We start from the raw sequence: 21,952 nt of genomic DNA on the forward strand, positions 1-21,952 counted from the left end.
GCCACAGGGGTCGGATTATTGATAAAAATTATAGTTTGCAAACTGACTCGGGACGTTTTGGCCATTTTCTTTTTATGAGGCGTCTTGTGTAGGAATACTTTTATTTCTCGCTTATTTTTCAGAATCATGCTTTGGAATTTGGCACAACGTAGTTTTTTACTTAAGCTATAAAACGATCTTACACATTTTTTTACACATGTTTTTGAAAATTTTAATGACTACAGTTAATAAGTTGAAAATCTGTGTGAGTATTTTGTTTAACGGGCACTGTTTTTTATGGCTTAGCATCATATATATGTCCCCTTAAAGAAGGCCTCTACATCTACGACAATAATGTTCTGATGAGTATAATTTTATACTAAAAAACGAATTAGAAAACAGAATACGGGTAGCCTTTAGGTAGGATCTTTAGAACAATGATTAAGTAATAGCATGTAACGAACAACATCCAGTATAGGCCTCCACTGACAAGTGTGATTCGAAATCGATTGATGATTGTAAATGTTTTCAAAGAATTGCACAGCAGGCGTCGTGACCTTAACTCACGTACCGGTGTACCCAGACATTGTTGGCCTAAATGTCATTGTGACCGCATAGGTCTATACGGTTCCCGTGCTGAGCAGGTTAGATGACTGTCAACAACTTAATAGGTCTATCCTGTCATATAAACGTAACCACAGACAAGCAGCCTAGATATGATTACCATACTTATGTGGTGAGACAGAATTGCGGGTTGTTCTCTTCAATAGAATGGCTAACGTACGACCTATATACTACGGAGCCGTAAGAGTGAGTGAGTGCTTGGGGTTTAACGTCGTACTCAACAATTTTTCAGTCATATGACGACGAAAAAAAGAAAGAAAAAGGCCAGGAGGAAAACACTCATGTATGTGATACTGTCACTGGATGATTTTCTTGGGCCCCGACATAACTAAGTCGGGCCCCAAGATAATCAACCAATGGCTGCATTATATCAACTATATATCAACTGCAAACGTTGAAAAAAAAACCAACAAAAAAAACCTACACTTAAAGAAGAGTAAACCGCCATGTCCCTTTCACGGCTCCGTACTATACAAATAATGATACATGTAAGTCTGTTAATGAGGTAGGCTTAAGGCCTACAGGAACCGGGTACGGTAGGCAAACAGAATGTGGACTACCAATGTCAACTGAATGTTTGAGCTCACCATATTGATGTGGTAGGATGGAATTATATTTTGGTCTGTTTGATAAATGGGCTATCGAATAATGTGGGCTACGCAATCGAATTTGTGTCAATTGAACGCTTGTTTAACTTACCCTGATAAGACTTCAGATTAAATTCCCCGCCGTTCATAGTTCAGAAGGCAGCCAATCACAGATAAGGTCAGAGTTCAGGGACGTTTCGCCCACCACCTGTTTGTGTCCGGTCCGCTGATGCTTAGTTCCTTTCACTTTGACATATTCTTCGAAATTTTGGAGTGAATGAGAAAGTTCGGCTATTGTTATCGTCGTAGATGGTAGTGGGAGGATCATAACTATCTGTCAGGCCGGCAGTCTAGGCATGAATTGAGCAATATGGCCTCTGAAACATCGGAAGAGCCGCCGTTGACATATGCAGACTTGGGAATACCGACCAAAGAGCATGTCACCACGGGAATACTCGGCAAGGTAGGTTAGTCAGTGGGAAGTCAGTGATGTTACGACGTATGTAAGCCAGTCATTAAATTTAATTGTTTTAAAATGGATGCATATATAGTCGAGGCATTAACCGACTTAGGAAAAGGGCGCAACTGTACCTTTATTAGTCTGTTATAAATAGAAATCGCACGGTAACGTTAAGTCCAACTTAATCCATCAGCACGTGCTGATAGTATTCAGTCATGCGAACACACCGAAGTATCTCAGCACAGGGGACATTCCTACACACATTTATCCATCATTTAATTGTTTGGCCATCTTTGGAATTTTCAAACTAAGCTCTCCTATGCCTATAACTGGCAAAAGAAATGGCATCCCTCGATTAACTATGACTGACGCCGGTTGACAATAAAATTTAAGTCATTTTCTCCATTGTTCCAAGCATAATCGGCTTGTTGTCAAGTGTGATAGTGAAGGCACATACTTCCTTTTTCTGCTTAATTCTTCCTGATTAACCGGAAATCGTGCTAATTACATGAGGTTTACACTTCCCTGCATACACCGACAGCTGGCATGTAATAAATAATGGCTGTGTGCTTTATCCATTATCCTTATATTTAAAAACTTTTTTTTTTAAAATAAAAAGTTAATGAATTTATTTATTGGGGTGAGTCTTTTAGTCCTTTTAGTAGAATTTAATGGGACATTGTGAAACAATTTTTGAATTTCCAGCTATTTTCCTTGCTATGCTCAACCAGTCAACTGAGAGGATTTCTCCCAGTAATGAGTAGTACCCTTGATCTATGAATGTTCCCTTTTCTATAGTAGGACCCGCACATTTTGTAGGTTAGTACATGAATGACCTGGGTAATTTAACACAACAGTTTATGTCGGCTTCACCTTGATGCCGTGTTGAGTAGGACTCGTCAGTCATTTTAGTCTTGGTGTAACCTACACAAATCAGTTTCTCTAAAAAGTTAATTTTGACATACTTTGCTTTCAGTCAAGGAAGTTGTCGGATTTGGAGAGATGGGAATGGGTGTTTGTGGCAGTGACTGGCCTGGGGCTTCCCGCCACACTCATTCTGAGCCTCTACAAACTGTTCACTACGCCAACTGCAGACCCAGACTTTGTGTTTGCTCTCTTACTCGTCATCAATACTTGTAAGCCATTTAATCATCAACCATGACATTGTTGCATTTTATTTTCATTATTTAATGAACTAATTAACCTGCACATGTATGTTTAAGTAGTACAAGTGTACCCGTCATTACACTGCACTGAGCTACTAGGTCACTCTGCCTTGGGAAGTTATTTTGAAGTGGTGTACAGTTTCATTATTCCTAGATACCTTCATTGAAATTAATATCATCTATAATATTCATTGTTTGTCTCTTTGCTATGAGTTAACCACTTTCATGCGGCTGTGTACACCCTTTTGTAAATTTGGGACAACTATTCTGTAAATTTGTCTCAAACAAGGCAGAATATTGTCACAGCCCTTCTGTACATTTGTCACAGCCAATCCAGAATTGTTTCACAACAATCCTTTAAGTTTCCTTCAAGTGGTAACTCTTCTGTAAATTTGTTGCAACTATTCTGTAAATTTGACACATCTATTTTGTAAATTTGTCACAACCCCTCTTGTAACTTGTGACAACCCTTCTGTAAATTTATCACAACCCCACTTTTAATTTGTGACAACCCTTCTGTAAATTTGTGACAACTCTTCTGTAAATTTGTCACAAGGAATACAGAATTTTGTCACAACCATTCTATAACTTTGTCATATTTGTGTAGATTGTTATTATGCTGTAGGTTTAATTGTCACATTTTCACTGTGGTTTTGTCTCTCAAGATTTGTCAATACCTTGTAGTTGTATATGCCAGCTCTCACCAGTTTTTCTGTTTTGTTGTAGTGTTCTGCATGTACTATGTTTTGCATGGTGTACTACGTGAGCGCCCCTATGAGATTATGATCTTGACACTGGCCACTGGAGTGGTTTTGTTGTACAGCATCCTAAACTATGCCCTGAGTAAGCAGGACACAGTCAAACTGGTGAGATATATCTGTATCGAAAACGTGTCTGTCGAAAATAACATAAGTGATCATTTGTTCTGATTATAATAAAATTCACACGATGTATATTATTCTCTAGTGGGCCTCTGTGCTAGCCCAACATAATGACCCAGGAGCCTCTCACCAATGTGGCCACTGTGAGTTCAAGTCCAGCTCATACTGGCTTCCTTTCCAGCCTTAAGTGGGAAGGTCTACCAGCAGCCTGCGGATGGTTGTGTGTTTCCCCCGTTCACTGCCCGGTTTCCTCCCATAGGTGAAATATTCTTGAGTATGGCATAAAACACCAATCAAATAAATACATAAATATTATTCTGAAAAGCAAGAAATCAGGTGTCATTTTCTTAAGAAGAGGCGTCTCCTCCAAATAATTATATGCTTTCATTTGCTTTGAGAAAGTCAAAGGTCTGTAGAAAAATATTTTTGTCATTTAACTGCCGTGATAAAGTAGCCTTGCTCAGATAAAATGACTGTTGATTATATTGAATCCAAACAGCGTGGGGGGACTAAGGGGACTGAAGGATTCTAATAAACCAGACTGATGTTGATTTGTCGAGTGTTTGCTTGAAAATATGCTACATGTATTATTTCAGGTGCGGCTTATTTTAGCTTGCATCATTGGGCCCTTCATCATTGCCCTCGGGATATATATTTCACGCCAGTATTACCTGTCTGGGAACCTAATTTTCCGCACTGTTGGTGCAAACTCTGCCCTACAAGACATGTGCAAGGCGTTGTATTTCTTCTATGGAGTTTTGAAACTGGACCTTCAACTGGGGGTAAGCCACTTAGTTTGAAACATTTAATAGAGGAGTTCATTAAGACATTATGTTTGGGATTTATTATTAAACATAAATGGTGAAAGTTTGTAAATTTTGTGACATGATAATAATACATTGGCCACATCACATCTTGTCTGTGCTGTTGCTGTTGGCTACTGTGAAAGGTTCCATCATAGGATAGATTTTTATCACCAGGATTTATTGCCCAAGTTTCAGATTATTTTAAACTTGTTATTTCTTTTGTTAGAAGGCCAGCATATATCTTAATGTAAATTCACTTGTACAACAGATTTCAGCTAAAATAACTTACTTTAGGGAACATACCAAATTTAAACATTGAAATTCATAATCCCATGTCTTCAGCTGTAACAGGTAATAAACTAAGAAAGGATTAAAGGTTTTGATGACAGGTTTTCGGTTGGCATAGCTTGAACATAAATGATTACATTTTTATCCCTAAATTAAATGTATGGTTGGCCTAATTGAGGGGAAGTAGAAGACTTATTTGATGAATAATGGCTTACAGTTGTTGTCAGTCCACAAGAGTGTTAATTCATTACTCTCCTGTCTTCAGGGTTCAGTGCAAACAGTGATTTTTGAACATAGGCCTACCTCATAGTATGAGTATAATCAATAAATGTCACATTGATGTGTGCTTGCATCCTGTTACACTATTAAAATATAATGTACAGACATTTTGCATTCTCATGGAACCTTTTTTTTTTTTTTTTTTTTTTTAACTTTCCTCTACTTAATTGCTAATACTAAAAACTAGTAGAACTGCCATGGACTGGAAGGGCTGGGTAGAAATCTGAAATCAGGTCTTTGGGGTAGTGGGTCATGTAAGGTTATATACATTGTTGCTAAAGTGTTCAGGATAAACTTACACATTGTTACAACAGAGCAGTGTTGCTGACATAGTACATGAAATGGGGTACAGGGCTTACAGCAGCACATATTGCACTGAAGGGCAGCTGTTACATCTAGAGTATTGATCTTTTGATATGTTTCAGCATGTGATACTGAAGTATATTGCAATTAAAGGGAGTAAACTGAATCTATTATGATGTTGGAAAGTTGATCTTCAGCATAATTGAAATAGCTTTGAAGAAATAGTATTCTTTCTGACCTTTTCTCTTTCTAACCAACTGTATACAAGGCTAGGGGGGATATAACATAATCTAGGCAGGTCAGGAGGTACACTGCTACCTATAGTTCATGTGAGTTGTTTGGAAGTCCATGTTTGTGTGAATCATATAATCAGTTGTCCTCAGGTCAAACATGGTAGGAACAAAATTAAGGCCCTAGTGTTCTGTATACTAAAATTAGTATTTAAGAATTTAGATATAAACTCAATAATGTTTCATCTTTTTTCACTTCGTTTCATGATTTTCTACTGAGATTGTCCTGTACAGATTGTACATTGCTGGTGAATATGATGTACATTTTATAAATGTAGAACTGCGGATGCAATTGTTCACTTTTCAGATGAGTATGGTTGTGTTAATATTAAGTACCTCCACCAAAGTGGATGCTGAAGACATTGTCGTGCTGAGCGTGGGAGGAGTTTTTGTGATCGTCTGGTTTGTCATTGGCTACTTGGGGGTGAGTTTGGACCACTCCCAGTGAGTGACAGTTGTGTGTAGGATGACCTTTTAGCTGTCTACAGTGTGGTCCTGCTTCCTATTTAAACTGATGTTGTTTCTGTCAAATTTTGATCTGGTTTCGATGGCTAAGAAATTGAAATAGCAAGTTACAGTGTGGTCATGGAAGGTAAACGGCTTCTGATAAGGATGTTAAATTTGGTATGAAGGTGCATAATTAAATGGTGCATGTTTTGATGAGATTTCTGGTTTGCACAGCAACAGAGTGACAGGGGCCAGCTAGTTTGAGTGATGTTAACTGAACACAATAAAAAACATATGGTTTCACTCAGGGATTCCAGTCTTGGTACTCAGATTCTCATTGGGATAGGCCTACATGTATTTGAACTATACATGAGCAGCAGAACCGAGGAGGGTCAGTGGGGCTGGGGGGGGGGGGGGGTTGAGTGGAGAGGCTAAGGCATACTAAGGGATACTACTTCCGCCACATGAACCCCCCACCCCCACCCTTTCCCAAATTTGATAACATTTCGCCACTCTAGCTACAGATACAATCAGATTTCTGGTGTCTAGCAACCAAGTGAAAATAGCAAATTACTATTTCTGAGTTTTGCACATGCAAAGCTGTTAAATCTGTGAGATTGTGTTTGTCACACTGACTTGTTACATTTGCGTTTGCTGTAGGCTCGAATGGAAAATAAAATTCTTACGTACATATTTTTTGGAGGATGTCCGTTGGAGCCAGCCTATATCATTTACAAAGTTGTCAAGGTAGGTTTTCACATTAAAGTACTACAAATGTATGCAATGTACAGAACTGTCATGTATGGACACAGTGTCTGTCTTTGATTTGAGTTGATGTTTTATGGTATACTCAAGAATATTTCACTTATACGACTATGGCCAGCATTATAGAGTCTGTCTTACTCTTTAAACATGTAGATATGTGTTTAAATACAAGAGGGGATTATTGCATCAAGAGAGTTAGCTGTTCCAAGATTGGAGCATGACATTGATGACTAAAATCATGCAAAAACTTATTATCAGCAAATGTATTGGCGTCTTTTTATACGGGCAGTCCAAAACTCAAACGCTGAAAGATCCTGTTTTTAACTGTTAGAAACATAAACCAACTAATTGTTTCTGCTTGTACAAGTTTATCCCCTGTAAAAAATTGTTCTTCTTTTTTTTTTTCCAAAACAAATCACCATATATTTCTTCTGCTTAACTTCCTTGAAGGATTCCTTGTATTTGGCGGTAAGTCCTTTCAAGCCAGTGGGCTGTTGGACATTTGATACATGATTGAATTGCATGAGATTTATCGGTTGTGTTTTTTTTTTGTTCACAACCAATTGTTTATTTGCACCATATTTATGCACCACTATATTCTACTTCATTGTGATTAGGTGGTGGGTTTCCAATTTTGTTATCCTGTTTGATTTATTGACATCGTGTTAACATCCCTCAGTTTTATAACCAAACATCCCTGTATGTTTTTTTCTTGTCACAACTGAAAGCTTGAGACAGTCATCACAAATGTTACCACTGCATGTTGTTTGTTTTATGGTCAGGGATTTGTTTTATTCCTGAAAGTTATCATTGTATGCTGTTAGTGCTGTTTGGGAAATCTTTGGATTTGTGATAGATGGATAAAATTATTTTGAACAATCTGCGAGCAGTGGATCAATTCATTTACATGCAGTCATTTGTTAGGAGATCGGCAGTTTAGGCCATTTTATGTGATTAATCAAACTTATTTTTGAGATATAACCATGGGAAGAAATAAATGTAGATATACACATATGTATCATCTATCTGCAGTGATTGTTGTTTTATGTCCTTAACATTTGACTTTTTTTAATACCTGGCGTGAAATACTTGTAAGGTATAAAAACGTAACAAAGCTTTGTGAGATAGGCCACTACAGCTGGGTTGACTGCCTAAAAATGTGGTATTGTAGAACTCTATATAATCTAGATTTAGATTGGCCTAGAGTGACATATTACTAGCGAAATAGCTGTTGTACAAAATGAGATTTAATCATTTATGTTTCACTTTGATGGCCTGATACATTTTCAGTAACACATGATTAATTTCTTTCTTATTGGCGCTGAATTGCAGTCTGCTCAGAATCATCGCAGTGAATTGTTAGCGACTTGCACATATGTGTGTGCAGGACTTGCTCTCATCGTTCATGTACTTCTCATCATCGCCATGGTGATCGTCTTCAGGAATTATGGGAAGGGACTCAAAGGAAAAGGTCTGTTCTTGTGCTTTATTTATTTTACTTTTTTCTTATTGTTTTATTTAGTTATCCAGCACACAGTGTACGGATAGCAGGCATGTTGTGCTAGGTATGGCATAATTGTGTGGTGAAATGTGTGGTTGTAAGATTGTTTTCAGTTATGACCACATTGAGATGATTTGGTCTCGGTCTTGATCCACAGCTACCCTAAATGACCTAAAATTTCGTCTATGACTAAGCTGCTCATTTTCCCAGATTCTGGGAGTTCTATTGAGTTTAGAAGGTGCTTTGAGAGGTATTTTGGGGCGTAGGGTGGTATCCTACTGGGATGAAATCAAACTTTGCCCCATCCCTGGGCAGCTGAGGATGCATGCAAGTCTAATTAAATTCAAATAAATGGCAGTCTCTTCTGCAGCATGGCTTTTAGCTCACCTGTTCAAAGTAAAGGCATAGCTTATGTTGTACCTGAGCGTGCGCATAGGCGTCCAATACTAGGGAAAGCAATGTTAAACAAAATGTTAGGGGTGGTATCTCAAAAACTCAGAATGGTGTATTGTGTATTAGAAATCAAAGTTAGACAAAATGTTAGGGGTAGCACCTAACATTATGTAGTAACCTGAAGTTTTGTATGAATATAAAGCAGAATGAGACAGGAATGACAGAATATTCCATCGCTGATGCTCTGTGTGCATATTAATGACCGTAAATTACCAAATTCACAATATCAGTACTTTATGTATAGAGCTGAAGTTTTGCATTCATGTGTCTCCTACAGACAAGCTCATTGGTAGCCCTGCTATTACATCAAAGTTCTCTTTAGAATGAAATTGTTGTTGAACCATTCAAAACCTGTCTACATATAGCCTGAAGATAAATAAACTGCTTGCCTGTTAACCATGCTTGCTTACCCCTAGCTGCTAGACTTGGGATTTCTACTTCAGTTTTTTCATCTAATCCTGACTCATGGTGGTTTGACGCAGGACGCCATTCTAAACGCAGTGAGTAGCTAGGCTGCTGGGTGTTGGTGCTTTGATGTCTAGTGTCACTTCACCGCTGACATGCCTAAAAGATTATACTTGCATTTTCTCTGCACTCTACATGGCAGATTTTTAACATGTATTCGGCAGCAAGCAATGTCATATCTTTTTTTCTTTGCTTTTGAAAACAAGACCGCTTGATCATATGAGTTTTACTGTAAGACTTGGAGCAGAAATGGGCATTTAATTTGATTGGTGTATAATTCAATTTCAGGACTTGCGCACCCAGATTTGTGTGTTGAGAAAACATAAGGCAGAACATGCTTGGAAAGAGTATTGCATTAGCTCTCTCTCTTTCAATACATACCATTCTTTTCAGGATTATTTTCTTCAGTAGCAAAAGTTTCGAGATGTTTTTTTTTGTTATTTTATGGAGAGAGATTAATGAACGGCCAATTAGCACTATATTGAGATGAATCGATACTGAATTGGTTAATGGCTGACGTGGACAAGGTAGATCGGTCCTAGGTTAATACTTTTATTTAGAAAATATTGAGTAAATGTTATGTCACTTTGTAGAGGTTTGACCATAATTGACAGACTATGCAACACTGCATCGAGGCAAAGCTGAGATACAATGTTGTATTGCTCAAGTCACTCATTGGGGAACTTATTTAGTACCTCTACTATCAATTTTCAAGTGACAAAGTATTAAAATGAACAAGAAGATCGAAACATGGACCGTGTCATAATAAACCTTAACTTGGTAAAATAGCCGAAGTTTCCTTTCTTTCGAATGACACAATCCTACTTCTGTAGAATGTCTTGTGAAATCTTTTTTACATGAGCCAGATCTTCTTATTGCCTGGCCAGAAATTTTTGTTTGGCATTAAGTTGATATTGTCAGGGGGCTGTGGGAAGATACCATCAAGCAGTCAGAGCAAATAACTTTCCCATTAACCATTGTGTTTTAGTGCTAGGGAGTTACATGCCCCTGTCTGGTATGTCCCTTCATTTGTCTTCTGATAACTTTGCTAAATCCCCTGGGTGTAAATGTAGGGTAGGCTGCACCTGACATAAATGGTAAAGTGCTTAATTCCCCCGGGTGTGGATGTAGGGTTGGGGCATCTGACATAAATGATGAAGTGCTTAATTCCCCGGGTGTGGGTGTAGGGCGGGGTACCCCAGACATAAATGGTAAAGTGCTTAATTCCCCGTGTGTGAATGTAGGGTGAGCTGCACCTGACATAAATGGGAAAGTGCTTAATTCCACAGATGTGAATGTAGGGTGGGCTGCCCCAGACATAAATGGTAAAGTGCTTAATTCCACAGATGTGAATGTAGGGTGGGCTGCACCTGACATAAATGGTAAAGTGCTTAATTCCCCGTGTGTGAATGTAGGGTTGGGCTGCCCCAGACATAAATGGTAAAGTGTTTAATTCCCCCGTGTGTGAATGTAGGGTGGGCTGCACCTGACATAAATGGTAAAGTGCTTAATTCCCCGTGTGTGAATGTAGCGTGGGCTGCACCTGATATAAATGGTAAAGTGCTTAATTCCTTGGATGTGAATGTAGGGTGGGCTGCACCTGACATAAATGGTAAAGTGCTTAATTCCACAGATGTGAATGTAGGGTGGGCTGCCCCAGACATAAATGATAAAGTGCTTAATTCCTTGGATGTGAATGTAGGGTGGGCTGCCCCAGACATAAATGGTAAAGTGCTTAATTCCCCGTGTGTGAATGTAGGGTGGGCTGCCTCAGACATACATGGTAAAGTGCTTAATTCCCCATGTGTGAATGCAGGGTGGGCTGCCCCAGATATAAATGGTAAAGTGCTTAATTCCTTGGATGTGAATGTAGGGTGGGCTGCCCCAGACATAAATGGTAAAGTGCTTAATTCCCCCGTGTGTGAATGTAGGGTGGGCTGCCCCAGACATAAATGGTAAAGTGCTTAATTCCCCGTGTGTGAATGTAGGGTGGGCTGCACCTGACTTAAATGGTAAAGTGCTTAATTCCCCAGATGTGAATGTAGGGTGGACTGCCCCAGACATAAATGGTAAAATGCTTAATTCCCCGTGTGTGAATGTAGGGTGGGCTGCCCCAGACATAAATGGTAAAGTGCTTAATTCCCCATGTGTGAATGTATGGTGGGCTGCCCCAGACATAAATGGTAAAGTGCTTAATTCCCCCGGTGTGTGAATGTAGGGTGGACTGCACCTGACATAAATGGTAAAGTGCTTAATTCCCCGGATGTGAATGTAGGGTGGGCTGCCCCAGACATAAATGGTAAAGTGCTTAATTCCCCGGATGTGAATGTAGGGTGGACTGCCCCCAGACATAAATGGTAAAGTGCTTAATTCCCCCGTGTGTGAATGTAGGGTGGGCTGCCCCAGACACAAATGGTAAAGTGCTTAATTCCCCCGTGTGTGAATGTAGGGTGGGCTGCCCCAGACATAAATGGGAAAGTGCTTAATTCCACAGATGTGAATGTAGGGTGGGCTGCCCCAGACATAAATAGTAAAGTGCTTAATTCCACAGATGTGAATGTAGGGTGGGCTACCTCAGACATAAATGATAAAGTGCTTAATTCCTTGGATGTGAATGTAGGGTGGGCTGCCCCAGACATAAATGGTAAAGTGCTTAATTCCCCGGATGTGAATGTAGGGTGGGCTGCCCCAGACATAAATGGTAAAGTGCTTAATTCCCCGTGTGTGAATGTAGGGTGGGCTGCACCTGACATAAATGGTAAAGTGCTTAATTCCTCGGATGTGAATGTAGGGTGGGCTGCCCCAGACATAAATGGTAAAGTGCTTAATTCCCCATGTGTGAATGTAGGGTGGGCTGCCCCAGACATAAATGGTAAAGTGCTTAATTCCTTGGATGTGAATGTAGGGTGGCTGCCCCAGACATAAATGGTAAAGTGCTTAATTTCTCGGATGTGAAATGTAGGGTGGGCTGCCCCAGACATAAATGGTAAAGTGTTTAATTCCCCGTGTGTGAATGTAGGGTGGGCTGCCCCAGACATAAATGGTAAAGTGCTTAAATCCCCCCTGTGTGAATGTAGGGTGGGCTGCACCTGACATAAATGGTAAAGTGCTTAATTCCCCGCGTGTGAATGTAGCGTGGGCTGCACCTGATATAAATGGTAAAGTGCTTAATTCCACAGATGTGAATGTAGGGTGGGCTGCACCTGACATAAATAGTAAAGTGCTTAATTCCACAGATGTGAATGTAGGGTGGGCTGCCTCAGACATAAATGATAAAGTGCTTAATTCCTTGGATGTGAATGTAGGGTGGGGCTGCCCCAGACATAAATGGTAAAGTGCTTAATTCCCCCGTGTGTGAATGTAGGGTGGGCTGCACCTGACATAAATGGTAAAGTGCTTAATTCCTTGGATGTGAATGTAGGGTGGGCTGCCCCAGACATAAATGGTAAAGTGCTTAATTCCACAGATGTGAATGTAGGGTGGGCTGCACCTGACATAAATGGTAAAGTGCTTAATTCCACAGATGTGAATGTAGGGTGGGCTGCCCCCAGACATAAATGGTAAAGTGCTTAATTTCTCGGATATGAATGTAGGATGGGCTGCCCCAGACATAAATGGTAAAGTGTTTAATTCCTTGGATGTGACTGTATGATGGGCTGCCCCAGACATAAATGGTAAAGTGCTTAATTTCTCGGATGTGAATGTAGGATGGGCTGCCCCAGACATAAATGGTAAAGTGGTTTAATTTCTCGGATGTGAATGTAGGATGGGCTGCCCAGACATAAATGATAAAGTGTTTAATTCCCCGTGTGTGAATGTAGGGTGGGCTGCCCCAGACAAAAATGGTAAAGTGCTTAATTCCCCCGTATGTGAATGTAGGGTGGGCTGCCCCCAGACAAAAATGGTAAAGTGCTTAATTTCTCGGATGTGAATGTAGGCTGGGCTGCCCCAGACATAAATGGTAAAGTGCTTAATTTCTCGGATGTGAATGTAGGATGGGCTGCCCCAGACATAAATGGTAAAGTGTTTAATTCCTCGTGTGTGAATGTAGGGTGGGCTGCCCCAGACATAAATGGTAAAGTGCTTAATTTCTCGGATGTGGAATGTAGGATGGGCTGCCCCAGACATAAATGGTAAAGTGCTTAATTTCTCGGATGTGAATGTAGGATGGGCTGCCCCAGACATAAATGGTAAAGTGTTTAATTCCCCGTGTGTGAATGTAGGGTGGGCTGCCCCAGACATAAATAGTAAATTGCTTAATTCCCCCGTATGTGAATGTAGGGTGGGCTGCACCTGACATAAATGGTAAAGTGCTTAATTCCCTGTGTGTGAATGTAGTGTGGGGCTGCACCTGATATAAATGGTAAAGTGCTTAATTCCACAGGTGTGAATGTAGGGTGGGCTGCACCTGACATAAATAGTAAAGTGCTTAATTCCACAGATGTGAATGTAGGGTGGGCTGCCTCAGACATAAATGATAAAGTGCTTAATTCCTTGGTTGTGAATGTAGGGTGGGCTGCCCCAGACATAAATGGTAAAGTGCTTAATTCCCCGTGTGTGAATGTAGGGTGGGCTGCCCCAGACATAAATGGTAAAGTGCTTAATTCTCCGTGTGTGAATGTAGGGTGGGCTGCACCTGACATAAATGGTAAAGTGCTTAATTCCTCGGATATGAATGTAGGGTGGGCTGCCTCAGACATACATGGTAAAGTGCTTAATTCCCCATGTGTGAATGTAGGGTGGGCTGCCCCAGATATAAATGGTAAAGTGCTTAATTCCTTGGATGTGAATGTAGGGTGGGCTGCCCCAGACATAAATGGTAAAGTGCTTAATTCCCCCGTGTGTGAATGTAGGGTGGGCTGCCCCAGACATAAATGGTAAAGTGCTTAATTCCCCGTGTGTGAATGTAGGGTGGGCTGCCCCAGACATAAATGGTAAAGTGCTTAATTCCACAGATGTGAATGTAGGGTGGGCTGCACCTGACATAAATGGGAAAGTGCTTAATTCCACAGATGTGAATGTAGGGTGGGCTGCCTCAGACATAAATGATAAAGTGCTTAATTCCTTGGATGTGAATGTAGGGTGGGCTGCCCCAGACATAAATGGTAAAGTGCTTAATTCCCCATGTGTGAATGTAGGGTGGGCTGCCCCAGACATAAATGGTAAAGTGCTTAATTCCCCGTGTGTGAATGTAGGGTGGGCTGCCCCAGACATAAATGGTAAAGTGCTTAATTCCTCGGATGTGAATGTAGGGTGGGCTGCCCCAGATAAAAATGATAAAGTGCTGAATTCCCCGTGTGTGAATGTAGGGTGGGCTGCACCTGACATAAATGGTAAAGTGCTTAATTCCACAGATGTGAATGTAGGATGGGCTGCCCCAGACATAAATGGTAAAGTGTTTAATTCCCCATGTGTGAATGTAGGGTGGGCTGCACCTGACATAAATGGTAAAGTGCTTAATTCCTTGGATGTGAATGTAGGGTGGGCTGCCCCAGACATAAATGGTAAACTGCTTAATTTCTCGGATATGAATGTAGGATGGGCTGCCCCAGACATAAATGGTAAAGTGTTTAATTCCTTGGATGTGACTGTATGATGGGCTGCCCCAGACATAAATGGTAAAGTGCTTAATTTCTCGGATGTGAATGTAGGATGGGCTGCCCCAGACATAAATGGTAAAGTGTTTAATTTCTCGGATGTGAATGTAGGATGGACTGCCCCAGACATAAATGATAAAGTGTTTAATTCCCCGTGTGTGAATGTAGGGTGGGCTGCCCCAGACAAAAATGGTAAAGTGCTTAATTCCCCCGTATGTGAATGTAGGGTGGGCTGCCCCAGACATAAATGGTAAAGTGCTTAATTTCTCGGATGTGAATGTAGGCTGGGCTGCCCCAGACATAAATGGTAAAGTGCTTAATTTCTCGGATGTGAATGTAGGATGGGCTGCCCCAGACATAAATGGTAAAGTGTTTAATTCCTCGTGTGTGAATGTAGGGTGGGCTGCCCCAGACATAAATGGTAAAGTGCTTAATTTCTCGGATGTGAATGTAGGATGGGCTGCCCCAGACATAAATGGTAAAGTGCTTAATTTCTCGGATGTGAATGTAGGATGGGCTGCCCCAGACATAAATGGTAAAGTGTTTAATTCCCCGTGTGTGAATGTAGGGTGGGCTGCCCCAGACATAAATAGTAAATTGCTTAATTCCCCCGTATGTGAATGTAGGGTGGGCTGCACCTGACATAATGGTAAAGTGCTTAATTCCCTGTGTGTGAATGTAGCGTGGGCTGCACCTGATATAAATGGTAAAGTGCTTAATTCCACCAGGTGTGAATGTAGGGTGGGCTGCACCTGACATAAATAGTAAAGTGCTTAATTCCACAGATGTGAATATAGGGTGGCCTGCCTCAGACATAAATGATAAAGTGCTTAATTCCTTGGTTGTGAATGTAGGGTGGGCTGCCCCAGACATAAATGGTAAAGTGCTTAATTCCCCGTGTGTGAATGTAGGTGGGCTGCACCTGACATAAATGGTAAAGTGCTTAATTCCCCGGATGTGAATGTAGGGTGGGCTGCCTCAGACATACATGGTAAAGTGCTTAATTTCCCCATGTGTGAATGTAGGGTGGGCTGCCCCAGATATAAATGGTAAAGTGCTTAATTCCTTGGATGTGAATGTAGGGTGGGCTGCCCCCCAGACATAAATGGTAAAGTGCTTAATTCCCCGTGTGTGAATGTAGGGTGGGCTGCCCCAGACATAAATGGTAAAGTGCTTAATTCCCCGTGTGTGAATGTAGGGTGGGCTGCCCAGACATAAATGGTAAAGTGCTGAATTCCTTGGATGTGAATGTAGGGTGGGCTGCACCTGACATAAATGGGAAAGTGCTTAATTCCACAGATGTGAATGTAGGGTGGGCTGCCTCAGACATAAATGATAAAGTGCTTAATCCTTGGATGTGAATGTAGGGTGGGCTGCCCAGACATAAATGGTACAGTGCTTAATTCCCCATGTGTGAATGTAGGGTGGGCTGCCCCAGACATAAATGGTAAAGTGCTTAATTCCCCGTGTGTGAATGTAGGGTGGGCTGCCCCAGACATAAATGGTAAAGTGCTTAATTCCTCGGATGTGAATGTAGGGTGGGCTGCCCCAGATAAAAATGATAAAGTGCTTAATTCCCCCGTGTGTGAATGTAGGGTGGGCTGCACCTGACATAAATGGTAAAGTGCATAATTCCACAGATGTGAATGTAGGATGGGCTGCCCCAGACATAAATGGTAAAGTGCTTAATTCCCCCGTGTGTGAATGTAGGGTGGGCTGCACCTGACATAAATGGTAAATGTGCTTAATTCCACAGATGTGAATGTAGGGTGGACTGCACCTGACATAAATAGTAAAGTGCTTAATTCCACAGATGTGAATGTAGGGTGGGCTGCCCCAGACATAAATGGTAAGTGCTGAGTTCCCTTGGTGTGAATGTAGGGTGGGCTGCCCCAGGACGTAAATAATAAAGTTCTTAATTCCCTGGGGGTGAATGTAGGGTGGGCTGCCCCAGACATAAATGGTAAAATGCTTAGTTCCCCAAGGTGTGGGTGTAAGGTTGGCTGCCCCAGACATAAATGATAAAGTGCTGAATTCCATGGACGTGAATGTAGGGTGGGCTGCCCCAGACATAAATGATAAAGTGCTTATTCCCCCGGGTGTGAATGTAATGTGGGCTGCCCCAGACATAAATGATAAAGTGCTGAATTCCCCGCATGTGAATGTAAGATGGTCTGCCCCAGACATAAATGGTAAAGTGCTGAATTCCTTGGGTGTGAATGTAGGGTGGGGCTGCCCAAGACATAAATAATAGAGTCCTTAATTCCCTGGATGTAAATGTAGGGTGGGCTGCCCCAGACATAAATGGTAAAGTGCTTAATTTCCCCAGATGTGAGTATAGGGTGCGGTCCCCAAGACATAAATGGTAAAGTGCTTAATGTGAGTATAAGGTTGGCTGCTCCAGACCAGCATTATGGTGGGAGGAAACCGGGCAGAGCCCGGAGGAAACCCACAACCATCTGCAGGTTGCTGGAGAACCTTCTCCACGTACTGCCGGAGGGTGGGCTGCCTCAGACATACATGGTAAAAGTGCTTAATTCCCCATGTGTGAATGTAGGGTGGGCTGCCCCAGATATAAATGGTAAAGTGCTTAATTTCCCCAGATGTGAGTATAGGGTGCGGTCCCCAAGACATAAATGGTAAAGTGCTTAATGTGAGTATAAGGTTGGCTGCTCCAGGCCAGCATTATGGTGGGAGGAAACCGGGCAGAGCCCGGAGGAAACCCACAACCATCTGCAGGTTGCTGGAGAACCTTCTCACGTACTGCCGGAGAGGAAGCCAACAAAAGCTGGACTTGAACTCACAGCGACCACATTGGTGAGAGACTCCTGGGTCATTACAGTTGCACTAGTGCGCTAACCAACTGAGCCACGGAGGCCCCCAGGCATAAATGGTAAAATGCTTAATTCCACGGGTGTGAATGTAGGGTGGGCTGCCCCAGACATACATGGTAAAGTGCTCAATTCCCTGGATGTGCAGTGATTAATTTTAATGTTTCAGTGCATGTTGGGCTGTCCCAAAGGTGGTGTGATTTGTATTTTTTCTCACAGCATGGGTTTCAGGGAACTTGAATGCTTTATTTGTTTGATTGTTGTTTATGTCCCGTGAACATTTTACATCTGCTGATTATATCAGAGTGATGGTGGGTCATACCACATGTAAACACACCAGGTATATGTGTTTTGTTTTGCACAGCTGTTGTGTATATTACCTGTACTAACATTTTGCAAATTGAAGGACGATATTTCGTAGTATGTGAGGTTTCATTTAATCTATTAAAACACATTGAAAATAAATCGGAAGTGGTCATATATTCTTACAGCTTTTTGTGTTTCAGGAACAAGGACAAACAATACAGTATTTACTTAATAATTCAGGTTTAGTTAGGACATTGTGATAAAGTGATTTAACCATGGGTCCTGTCATTTAATCAGGCAGAATGGCCAGTTCTGGAATGCAGACATAGCTTATTACTGCTCCCTATCTCATCTCCGTTTGATCAAGTCAGATACTTTTCATAAAGCTATGTTTACTACCATAATCCAATAGGCAGGAACAACAGATCTACTTGACTCAAAAGCTGATATAATATAGTGTATCCAATAAATTAATAGTTTCTTAAATGATTGACAGTAAAGATGAAACAGCTACAACAACCTGATAAGGTAACTGCCTATGACCGATGACAAATAAAATGTGATAACTGAAGCACTTAAAGACAATTTAAGGGACAAAAATGACAGAAACAGTTGGCCCGCCACATTGTTTAGAGCCATAGTGTTTTCAGTGTAGAGAGCATTTAATTGGCGTCTTTGCAAAAATCCTGTGCCAACCTGAGCAGGAATGTATCTGACTGGATAACGATGATGGTCTTTTTAGTTCTGGTAGGCGAAGATAGAGAAGACCTCGGATAAAGGTAGTAAACATTTGAGTGAAATAAAACATAGCGATGTACGGATAGTGTCTGATTTGACTTATTAAAGATTCTTTGTCCAGGTTTAATCTAAATTTGAAAAGTGTTGCTTTCTTCTAGTAGGTATTATTCATGAAAACATAATTAGTCTGGAAATCTGTCGATAAGATTGATCAGAATATGATTTTTGTGGTAAGTAGCAGAATTTTTTGCTAGGAAAGGAAATTTTCTGTAAGCTTCAAGCTGTCTCACTCTAGTTATATTGTATATGAAGATAGACACCTATAATGTACTGGCTTGTAAGTCCTGGTGTCGGGACTCAAAAGCTTAATGTTCAGATGCAACGTTTGTATACACTAGTTACATCCATTAACTGCAACTCTACACATATAAAGGGATATTGAAATGTAATCGATGAAATAATACCAAACAACTGTTATTTGCTGTTTTAGCCCTATGGCACTGGTGAGGCACACTATGTGGACCCCAACAATAGCATCAACAACCAATCAGATGAGGTGGCAGGGCTGCCTGGAGATGCCTAACTGCAGTCTGTGGAGTTTTGTGAAAAAAATGCTTGTCTGTTTAAAAGATAGGTTATTTTTTACATAACGTGTTGTTCTTTTTTTTTTGTCAAATATCTATCTCAAGCATACCCTAGTGCTATATAGTTATACAACTATTAAAATGTAATGCTCAAAAACTGAAGTGTGGTACGTACGCCACATATTACAAGGAGCATCACAGTTTAGCTACAACAGTTGTAAATAAATATATTTTAAGCAATTTTTATAAAACTTTACTGTATAGTTTTAAGCATGTTGATTTGATCTAGCAATGCCATTTGTATATTTTCACCGTCTTTTTATTGTTATGTTGAAATCCCACTCTCATGGTAAAGCAATTTAGGAGCATGCTATATGTGAAATTTTGTGTTAATTGTGAAGAGCTTAATGAGATATTCAGAATAAATCTTTAAAGAGTTCGCAAAATGAAGAAGCATTTACTTTACTGGGTTGTCATTCATCCCGCTTGAGGTGCAGTGATATCCCTTTTGCTTTTGCCACGATACATCACCTCTAAACCTTATACCCTTGGCATAAACAAAATATCAATGCAAGCATCAGTGAAGTAAAAGAATTTATGATGCTTATATTATCAATAGCTTACGTTTCCTTCCCTTTTTCAAAGGACTAAGTTATTCTACACCTGAACATTTTAAACTTTCCTATATACTTTATGATACTGTGTTGTGCATAAATTTCTGTTTTTGTTGTTACAGGATTTCTCCTACATACCTGTACATGTACTATATCACATTCAGCTGTTCTTTGGGGGGTTTTTTTTCTTTGTTTTTTCTTTTTCATTAATGTGCATTTCTGTAGGAAAATTTGTATACAATATGTCCGACCTAATGACTTTATGATGCATTTTTGCTCACCTTGCAGTTGCAGAATTATAAAGTGTATGAAAAACATATACTACAAGCTGAATATTGTTTTCTACCGCCTGGCCTTGTATATTGTATAGTTTTAATCACATAGAAATATTTTCATATATACAGGTCCGAACACATGGAAAGATGGAAATATTACCGTACCTTACTGTCGCACCGTTTTTTTAAATAAAGTTATTATAGTACTTATTTGCATTGACAACTTGTATGTCTCATAGAGTACCTGACTGTACACATAAAGTGACGCTTGCGATTTGTCGTATAGACTGGTAGAATTCTATAAAATCGAAACCTGAATTGTTATTGATTTCAAATTAGTTGAAAGGTGTACAAGTTGTATAAAATACGCCACGCCACAAATCGCTTATTCATTGTGAATGTGGCTCTATACGCCATGGAACGCCCATTTCCAGCATGCTTTGAAAATAAACTGTTTTTTTTTGTTTTTGTTTAAGGAGAACACTTACAAGTACAAATGCATGTGCTCTGTGTTTTATTTACCACTTGTACAACTAGTCAAGACTACATGTATACACTGCATGTTCTGCCAAACATAGAATCAGGCATGATTATAGTTATATGTACAAATTCTCACGCTGGTTCAGAGGATTAAAACTCCTGCTGGCTTCGATTGTCGCGCTCTTGACCAATGAGGTTGCGTTTTCGAATCCCTCTCTGGGTCACTGTGGTTTTCTCCACGCACAAATCTGACTGTCGTCGTATAAATGTAACATTCTTATGTACCCTGTCAGACAACAAGCATAAAGGTAAATATCTTATTCAATCTCAGTTTTATCTTATGGATGGTGTAAAGGCATTTGTTATTGTATATACAACCCAGAGTACAGAGAATTTGACACCAAAACCCTGTGTGAAGCAGAACACTCGGGCATTCTCTCCAAGATTGTAAAATGATGGAGACGCCTTTCAGACTTACTTCTGAATTAACAACTTGTGGCGCAGACTAATGATATAAATGACATAGTATGACAAATTACCTATTGCTTTCTGGGAGACGCTAACTTGCAAATGCCTAATGGCAAAAAAAAGGAAATTACACTGTACAGATACAGATTACAGATAATCGTTAGATTGTGTACACACAGGTAAAGATTATAGATGATGGTGAAATTGTGTACATACAGGTAAAGATTATAGATGATTGTGAAATTGTGTACATACAGGTAACGATTACAAATGATGGTGAAATTGTGTACATATAGGTAAAGATTATAGATGATGGTGAAATTGTGTACATACAGGTGAAGATTAAAGATGATGGTGAAATTGTGTACATACAGGTAAAGATTATAGATGATGGTGAAATTGTGTACAATCAGGTAAAGATTATTGATGATGGTGAAATTGTGTACATACAGGTGAAGATTAAAGATGATGGTGAAATTGTGTACATACAGGTAAAGATTATAGATGATGGTGAAATTGTGTACATACAGGTAAAGATTATTGATGATGGTGAAATTGTGTACATACAGGTAAAGATTATAGATGATGGTGAAATTGTGTACATACAGGTAAAGATTCAAGCAACATGTAGCATCTGATCGAATGAATTGAATGTATCGGCCTTGAAATGGGACTGGTTGAGGTTTAAAGATATGCATGTTAACAATTTCTGCGTTCAGAATCAAAATCATATGAGGAGAGGAATAGACCTACTGAATGAAGAGT

The 21,952-nt window shown here is 40.2% G+C and overlaps 1 protein-coding gene across 2 annotated transcripts; it reads left to right on the forward strand.

The window, feature by feature from the left end:
• The first annotated feature begins 1,387 nt into the window (after positions 1-1,387).
• LOC135474689 (uncharacterized) lies at positions 1,388-20,445 on the forward strand. Of its 2 annotated transcripts, XM_064754246.1 has the most exons (9): positions 1,388-1,653; positions 2,627-2,786; positions 3,543-3,682; positions 4,294-4,479; positions 5,971-6,087; positions 6,771-6,857; positions 7,326-7,343; positions 8,208-8,346; positions 19,258-20,445. In XM_064754246.1, the coding sequence occupies exons 1-9, from the start codon at positions 1,561-1,563 to the stop codon at positions 19,347-19,349; spliced, it is 1,032 nt and encodes a 343-aa protein (XP_064610316.1). In that variant the 5' UTR covers positions 1,388-1,560; the 3' UTR covers positions 19,350-20,445. The 2 variants fall into 2 exon arrangements, with proteins under 2 accessions (XP_064610316.1, XP_064610317.1); XM_064754247.1 differs by lacking the exon at positions 7,326-7,343 and having other exon boundaries at positions 1,390-1,653.
• The last annotated feature ends 1,507 nt before the right edge of the window (positions 20,446-21,952 follow it).

This window comes from Liolophura sinensis, chromosome 9 (assembly GCF_032854445.1).
Source record: "Liolophura sinensis isolate JHLJ2023 chromosome 9, CUHK_Ljap_v2, whole genome shotgun sequence".
NCBI classification, from domain to species: Eukaryota; Metazoa; Mollusca; class Polyplacophora; order Chitonida; family Chitonidae; genus Liolophura; species Liolophura sinensis.

Bases quoted from the DNA above. Each gene is read 5' to 3' on its own strand.
- LOC135474689 (XM_064754246.1), top strand. From the start codon at position 1,561: ATGGCCTCTGAAACATCGGAAGAGCCGCCGTTGACATATGCAGACTTG. The intron at 2,787-3,542 runs GTAAGCCATTTA...GTTTTGTTGTAG, and splicing joins CTTACTCGTCATCAATACTT to TGTTCTGCATGTACTATGTT. The intron at 3,683-4,293 runs GTGAGATATATC...GTATTATTTCAG, and splicing joins AGCAGGACACAGTCAAACTG to GTGCGGCTTATTTTAGCTTG.